The sequence below is a fragment of the Thalassophryne amazonica genome, chromosome 9 (assembly GCF_902500255.1).
Source record: "Thalassophryne amazonica chromosome 9, fThaAma1.1, whole genome shotgun sequence".
In the NCBI taxonomy this organism is placed as follows: Eukaryota; Metazoa; Chordata; class Actinopteri; order Batrachoidiformes; family Batrachoididae; genus Thalassophryne; species Thalassophryne amazonica.
This window is the reverse complement of record NC_047111.1, coordinates 88,868,824-88,877,357: the sequence shown is the minus strand read 5'-3', so window position 1 is coordinate 88,877,357 and position 8,534 is coordinate 88,868,824. Positions and strand designations below refer to the sequence as shown.

Genomic DNA, 8,534 nt, shown 5'->3' with positions numbered 1-8,534 from the left:
ATACCAGGAGCTGTTCATCAGTCTTTGTTTCCAAACTGAGCTCCTTCAAGCCAGCAGAACATTAGCTGCGTTTGACTGAAGCAGGAAAATGGTTTTGTTATAATTATGCTGTGAAATACCATGTATGGATTCAAAACTTTTTGGGGGTAATGCTGGTGCTTTTGAAAATTTATACATTACCTTTTCAGCCTCATACTCAGCCCAGGCAGCTTTACCTCTCTGCCTCGCTCAGGCTCCTCGTCTTCTTTGTGGCCCAGCAGAGAGTCGTGCTCATGGTAGCACACTATGTGAGTCTTTACAGGCCTGTAGTAATTCTGCCAGAATCACATCCTGAGAGGCAAAAGGAGAGAAGACAAAAAGGAAAGCAGACTCGTGTCAGTAACAAATTTCAAACTACAAACAAACATGAAGGCTGCCACCTTTGGAAAAGCCGGGGTGGATCTCTTGCTTTTCTTCGAGTTGGGGTCATCCAGCAGGTCGGGTTCGAATGTGTATGTTCAGTCAGTTCAGAAGGGTGAAGTGCCTCTCAATCTGCTGCTCGTCCACCACGGCGGTATGACCAAAGACTTTTTTGTCACCTGACGGTCATAGATCTTTTCCTCCATGGTGCCCTGCAGACAGGACCAAACACAAAGCTTTCACTGAAAACACAACTGAGATCTTTAACCACCTTATCCACTACACCCCTATCTACAAGGTGATGATTCCCATCAGTTTTATCATTTTTCTTAAATTAATCAAAAACTTCATGGACCACTAGTCGAAGTATAGCCTTGGTTTGCAATAGATATATTTTAAGATGACCCACTTGCATCTACGGACCTAGAGTGCATCCAGCAAGTATTCAAAGCGCTTCAAACATTTTTCCAAATTATGTTACATTCCAAAATGATTACATTAATTTTTTCCCTCCTCCCAGAACTCTACACACATTACCCCATAATGACAAGTTTTTTTTTTTAGATTTTTGGAAATGTTTTAAATGGGGAAAAAATAAGAATTCACATGTACATAAGTATCCACAGCCTTTTCCATGAAGCTCAAAATTGATTCTGTTTCCACTGATCATCCGTGAGAGGTTTCTACAGCTTAAAGGGGAACAGAAATGTTTTTGAGATTTGTTTGTGGCTTTCCTTGGTAAAATTAAGTGTTATTCATACACTTGCAGAATGTTTGAGCGCAGTGTAGATAATATTATTTGAATCAAATTTGAAGCTAAATTGACATGTAAATCGCCAATGGCTGAAGTCAGAGGAGGGCACTTCCGGTTAACGTCACTGGTTGGGGTGTCCTCTGCTGGGGACGAGTGCAGTTTACCGAGCTTGCTCATTGAATTCTATTAGTCTCGTGTCACAGGTGGAATATGCCGGGAAAGCTGCACATATTGGCAAAGCCACAAATGGAGTAACAAGGGAGACAGTATTTCCTTCCATAAGTAAGTGGCTTTGGTTATTCTTGGCACTTTTGTGACATTTGGTTGATAAACAGATCTCTGTTTCCTGCCTGTGTTGTCCGAGGACACAGACGACACTTACACACACCACTCACACACAGAGATGTGCACACACACCACTGACTTCATGAATGAATCTCACTCGATAAAGGATAACTGTGTAATAATATAACATATATGTTTCAATAATGGTTTTAGGAGCTGCCCTATGCTGAAAACCCACAAGCCAGCAGCTCAGGGTCAGCCCAGCGAGCACAGCTTAACAGCGCAGATCTGTGTACCTTTCAACACTATATTAGGAATGTGTGGGTGTCAGAGTAAGTTTAATATTTTTCTGACATAATTTAATGTTAATTAATTTTACTGGCTTGATATCCAGGTCAGAATGGAATTTTAACACGTATTTTGCGAGCGTTTTTCTGAGTGTGTTCAGTCGCAAATCACCACTGAAAATGCATTAACATCCAGGAACTTGGTCATTATTTTGCCCGGTTAGGAGGCGTCACGTTGCTGTCCATGAAGATACGTTCGTGTTTAGTGGGCAGCATTGGGAGTGCAGACTCTAGTAGTCATATATAACTTCTTTGTTGGTGCCTCTGGCAGGGAATCTCAGAACGATGCTCATCTTCCCCCCAACCAGTGAACGTCACTCGCCTGTACCTGAAATAAATGGCGGCAGCTGGTCTATTAAAAGCCTCTCAGACCACGACGAAAACAAGTTTTATGTAGATGTTTTATGGTCTTTAGGTTTCTTGAACTATCAAAAGAACATTTTTTGTTTATTCATGCTCTAAATATTCTGTGGGTGTTTGTTCCCCATATTTTATATATAGATATATATATATATATATATATATAAGATATATATTGTTTTTTTATTAATAATTTGGCAAAAAATCTCCAAACATTTTTCCTATTATATATAATTATATATCAATTATATGATATATAATTATGTTTTGCATAATTTGATCATATTCCTGGGCTATTATATATATACACACGAGGTCTATTAGAAAAGTATCCAACATTATTATTTTTTTCAAAACCATATGGATTTGAATCACGTTGTGATTGCATCAGACAAGCTTGAACCCTCGTGCGCATGGCCCTGAGTTTTTCCACACCCTGTCGGTTGCGTCTTCGCCTGTTGAGCAGCTTGAGTGAGGAGTGGTCCAGCCGCCCTCGGGGCGGATTTTCACTGTCCAGGAAATGGCGGAATGATTTGGGCTTTTTTTCCATCAGAATTTTTTTCAGAAACTGTTAGAGACTGGCAGCTGAAACCATTCGAAAAATTTATCTGGCTTTCGGTGAATTTTACAGGCTTCACAGAGAATAAGGACTGTTTACTACGCTTTAAGGACGCTCGGCGCGCCACGCTCCGTGCTGCCATCGAGAGCCACAAACCACCGGATCATTTCTAAACGGATGGCTCTGTGGAGCTGGGACCGTCGTGTGGCACTTTCTCTGGTTATACACAGAGCTGCACATCAACCATTTTCCGGCAGATTTCAACTTTTAACAAGAGATTCTGTCATGGAAACCCAGAGCGAGGCTTCACGCATCACGGACCGATTTGCTGATGGAGCGAGACAAAGGAACACCTCTGTTTTGGTCTCACAGGACAGCTTTGAGATGGCGTTCAGACAGCTGTCGGTGGTTTTTTCCATCGAGTTGATTATCCGAGAAATTGTGGTGCGCCTGGACATGCCAGAACATGTCCCGTGAGGCTTCATCACGGTGTTGCTTTGTGCCATGCGGCACCGCCGCGACGCACGAAGACCTCTGCTCCTAATTCATGCATTTATTTCCTCTAGGCTGGACTATTGTATTCATTATATCAGGTTGTCCTAAAAGTTCCCTGAGAAAGCCTTCATTAATTCAAAATGCTGCAGCTAGAGTACTGACGGGGACTAGAAGGAGAGAGCAATATCTCACCCTATTGGCCTCTCTTCATTGGCTTCCTGTTAATTCTAGAATAGAATTTAAAAAGTATTCTTCTTATAAGGTTTGGAATAGTCAGGTCCCTTCTTATCTTAGGGACCTCATAGTACCATATCACCCCAATAGAGCGCTTCGCTCATCAGACTGCAGGCTTACTTGTAGTTTTCTAGGGTTTGTAAGAGTAGAATGGGAGGCAGAGCCTTCAGCTTTCAGGCTCCTCTCCTGTGGAACCCAGCTCCCAATTCGGATCAGGGAGACAGACACCCTCTCTTACTTTTAAGATTAGGCTTAAAACTTTCCTTTTTGCTAAAGCTTATAGTTAGGGCTGGATCAGGTGACCCTGAACCATCCCTTAGTTATGCTGCTATAGACTTAGACTGCTGGGGGGTTCCCATAATGCATTGAGTGTTTCTTTCTCTTTTTGCTCTGTATGCACCACTCTGCATTTAATCATTAGTGATCGATCTCTGCTCCCCTCCACAGCATGTCTTTTTCCCGGTTCTCTCCCTCAGCCCCAACCAGTTCCAGCAGAAGACTGCCCCTCCCTGAGCCTGGTTCTGCTGGAGGTTTCTTCCTGTTAAAAGGGAGTTTTTCCTTCCCACTGTTGCCAAGTGCTTGCTCACAGGGGGGGCGTTTTGAACCGTTGGGGTTTTTTTCCGTAATTATTGTATGGCTTTGCCTTACAATATAAAGCGCCTTGGGGCAACTGTTTGTTGTGATTTGGTGCTATATAAATAAATTTGATTTGATTTGATATTCAAACAAGAATTGAGGCTGTAATTGCTGCCAAAGGTGCATCAACAAAGTATTGAGCAAATATTTACGTACATGTTAGATTTCCTTTTTTTCCCCCCAATAAATTACAAAAATTCAAAAACAAAAAACTTTTCACCAGTCAGAAGTTTGAACACACATGTCCAAACTTCTGACTAAAAACTGTACAGTAACAAATGAAATGACGAGAAAAAACAAAAAACATGAAATATCTTTGATTCACATAGCCTGAAATGAAATAACAGTCAAAGTAAATGTAAGAAACACTTTGTAATTTGCTTTTTCCATATTGTCCCAACTTTTTTTGAACTGAGGTTGTATATTTGTGGCAGTACAGTGGCTTAGTAGTTAGCACTGTTGCCTCACAGCAAGAAGGTCATGGGATCGTTTGCCGCCTGTGGCCTTTCTGTGTGTAGTTTACATGTTCTCCCCGTGTTTGTGTGGGTTCTCTCCAGGTGCTCCGGCTTCCTCCCACTTCCAAAGACATTTAGGTCAGGTGAATTGGAAACTTCCAATTGTCCGTAGGAGTGCGTGTGGGTGTGAATGTGTTTGTCTATATGTGGCCCTGCAACAGACTGGCGTCCTGTCCCACCCTATGACTGCTGGGATGGGCTCCAGCCCCCTCATGACCCTTAAGTGGAGTTAGCTGGTATAGAAAATGGATGGATGGATGTAAATTTGTATGGCCACATAAACTAAAACAAATGTTCAGGCACTGCAGCATGATAAAGGTTTGGTAGTGGCGGTTCAATCACAAACTGCTCCTAAGCAAGACTCTGAACCTCTAATTGCTCCTGACACCAAACCCAGAATTAACATTAAAACATTTTATTTTTTTGTTGCATTTCATGTCAAACAGATATACACAATATATACTGTAGCCACTGTGTGTTCATCGTCCTCATACTATCAATGTCAATTTACAGTCATTTCACAAGCACACATTCCCTGACAAAAAAATGTCATCAAGCAGAATTAGAAAATAACACAAACCAAACCAAACAATTTGGGAGTAGACTTTCCTTGTAGCTTAACTAGTAATTTGAGAAAACAAAATCAGGCCTAGGAGGCATTACATAGTGGATCCATTTGATCCCATATGAGGTAAATTGTTCCAATTTGCGGTTGACGCACGCTGGCATCTTTTCCATATTGTAAATGTAAAACATTATTTTAAAAAAAATCTGGAAGGTTATTCAGCTGTAAAAAAACAGACAAAAGCACATTGACTCTACACAAAATGAGGTACATGCAGAGAAAACAGAAGAAGCAGAATTAAGTCCAATATAGACCCACAGGGCTCATTGGTGCTGGAGCTTTATTAATGACAGAACACCAAACTGACAGGTTACTTCCCAAGCCAAAGCCAGTTCCCATTTACAGCTGGGTAGACTGAGACAAAAGCATCTTTGCCAAGATCAGGTAGCACACTGGAGAATCAAACCCAGCCGCCAAATTTAATTTGTAAAACGAATTAACTGGCTGAAATTCAGCTAGTTTTTAGCAATGAGAATTTGACAAGAATTTGTTTCTGTTCATTTACTGAATAAGAAATTAATAGGAACCCTGGAGCCATTGTTCCTGTTGGACCTTGGAAACACATCAGGTATGAGAAACTTGAGCATAAGTTGTACTGCATTGTTTAAAAAAAAAAGAAAGAAAAAAGTCTGTACCATCAAGTATCCATTTGTGCTTTTCTTGTTAGACATTGCACCAATGCTGCCGACTGGCAAGAATCAGACACTGAAGATGTCAGTTTCCACAACCCTTACGTTTGGTATGATTATACTGCTCTTACCTGTGCTAAGAAGCGATACACAAACACAGGTTTCTGCTGACCGAAGCGATACACCCTGTATATGCTCTGTGTGTCGTGGGAGGGATTCCATGAAGCATCAAACAAAATGACCCTGTTGGCAGCAACAAGACTGATGCCAAGTGAGCCGGCTCGTGTCGAGATGAGGAACAACCGGCCGCTGGGGATAAAGTACAATAAAATGCAATTTAAGTACAAAGTCTGTATCTTCATACAGTAAAACACTGTATAATGTAGTCTTAATATGCTTAAAACCCAAGTTCTAGCCCTAAATGTCTGCAAATTAACTTTAATAATAGCTGCTTATTCATCCCTGGTGGGTGAGATTTTTTTTTGTTGTTCCCAACTCTGGAGAAAAACTAAAAGACTAAAAGAGTATCAAAACTATCTAACAGAGCTCTAACAGAGGTCCGCTGGATAAGTCATCATAACACATGGCTGGAGGAGCTCAGCACAGTTCATATGGGCCCCTGGTTTCAGCAGCATGAAGCAGATGAGAGTTACAACTTGCCCTGGTTGAGACGCTGGTACACCACAGGTTACTCCCAGCTGGTGGTGGACTTGGACCAATGCAGATGAAATGGCTTCTTCGAAGACATACACTGGTATCTCAAACACAGCACACTTCGAATCGGCTGGTAGTTCAGCTTCTATGCACAGAACCACCTGCTCCCCAATCTGAAACACCCTCAGAATTGATTTCTTTCAGGTGCTTTCTTTCCCGAAATCTGCTTCATATCACACCTGTCGTATCCCTTGATGTCTCAGCAGGTAGTGAAGTGGGTCAAAACCACATCTGTGGACACTGTGAAAGCGTCAACAGGAGCCCTTCAGTTTTCTTTGAAAGCCTCGACAATGGGACCTTACTGGTTTATATCACCTGGCATAGAATTACAGGAACAGACCTCTTTGAACGCCATAACTTGAAAGATCTTCTGGTGGCTGTATTTTTGGTTTTAAAACCTTACTCAAAGAGATTTTCCCCTCTATGTGCGCTGGCAACTTCCATGTAAAAACTGTATCCAATATGAGCGTTAATACAAAATATTGCAACACTCTCTTGAATTCACTGGTCCCACTGAGCGCCAAGAATAAGCAAACAACATGCTGTCATTAAATTTGTTTTCGTCAATCACAAAAGTTTCATTTACAGCATGAATTTCAAAAAGATGTATAGTGCACAATGTAAGTTCTGTCAGTTGAGGCTTGTGCTTTGAAGGTTTCGGTCTCAACTCAGTCTTGCTCCTCCAAAGATTGTGTCACGACTTGGTCTTGAACACTCGAAAATTTAACGTCTTGGTCGTGACTCACACTTGACACTTTGTCTTGGTCTGGACTGTGGCTCAATATAGGAGATCTTGTCCCCATCCCTAGTTATTACTCTATAGTAGGGGAAAGAGACTCATCTGGAATGGCAGCAATTTATGCAGTAATGCTGTTTATTGACAAACTGGGTTTGACCACCATTCAACACTTTGAGCTGAATGGTACCAATAGAAGATAACCATGTTCAGTGAACATGTTAAACCTGCATCTCCTGTACAGAAAATGGTATGACTAGCAGATAATTCTTACCTTATAACACGAATTCAGAGTGACATCATGACTATAAAGTGTCACAAAGTCCAGACCAGGTGCTCACATACCAATTACTAATGAGAAAATGCTACAAATTAGTGCGCACAGACTCTCCCCACAAAAAAAAAAATCCGTATTCTAGCCTTCCCTGCCACGTCCACCTCACTAAAACTAGTCAGGCTGTAACATATATTTATACTGAAATCATTGCAGGAAAATGTAGCAGTGATCCCCTCCCCATACCGGACATTAGCAGTGTCATTGAACTTTTCTGCCAATTGCTTCCTCGACACAGCATTGACAGAACCATCCATACGATAGTAATCGATATTTTTAATCCAGCTGCCATCTATAGTGAGACAATAAAGCAAACAAATTAACATTACAGGAAGACATTACGCATTAGTATCATTCAACACACACACGAAAAAGTACCTTTGCCTGCCTGTGAACTTCTGGCATTGTGGGCGGCACTGAGGAAATCTTCAATTAGATTCAATGAGATCAATGACTGACTGAACACAAGTCTGAAATGGAGAAAATAATGACTTGCAGAGATATGACTGGTCACAATCATTATGGTTGTAGTTTGTCTCTATATCTGAAGCTGTGTTGACCCCGTGAATCTGCTGCAAATCATGAATTATTCGCAAACCATTAATGAAAAATTTGGCAAATCGTGAATATCCGTGAACCATTAATAATTTTGCTGCAAACCGCAAATAAAATATCCCATAAAATCTGAACGCAGGTCTCGCACATCGTAAGGGGCAAAACATGAATATGATTTATGATATATATTCTTTCAGTTTAAGTAGTTTACGGATTTCAGTTTAAGGATCAATTACTTCAGGAAATCTTGATCGCAAACGCTATCTCCGCAAAAAATATTTTTTGGGGGGGTGGGGGGTGTCACTACAGTTAGGCAAGCCCTGAGCACATTCTCGCTTCTGGTGTCAAGCGCCCAGC

The 8,534-nt window shown here is 41.3% G+C and overlaps 1 protein-coding gene across 1 annotated transcript in view; it reads right to left on the bottom strand.

Moving 5' to 3' along the window:
* Positions 1–234: 234 nt before the first annotated feature.
* LOC117517621 (transcriptional regulator ATRX-like) overlaps positions 235–8,534 on the bottom strand; it is a 99,449-nt gene continuing 91,149 nt past the window's right edge. The window contains exons 26-30 of the mRNA XM_034178716.1: positions 8,001–8,092; positions 7,809–7,914; positions 5,970–6,147; positions 420–611; positions 235–330 (exon numbers count right to left, since the gene is read on the bottom strand). Coding sequence (XP_034034607.1) covers positions 507–611; positions 5,970–6,147; positions 7,809–7,914; positions 8,001–8,092 — 481 coding nt within the window. The 3' untranslated portion in view covers positions 235–330; positions 420–506. The remainder of the gene's footprint in view (positions 331–419; positions 612–5,969; positions 6,148–7,808; positions 7,915–8,000; positions 8,093–8,534) is intronic.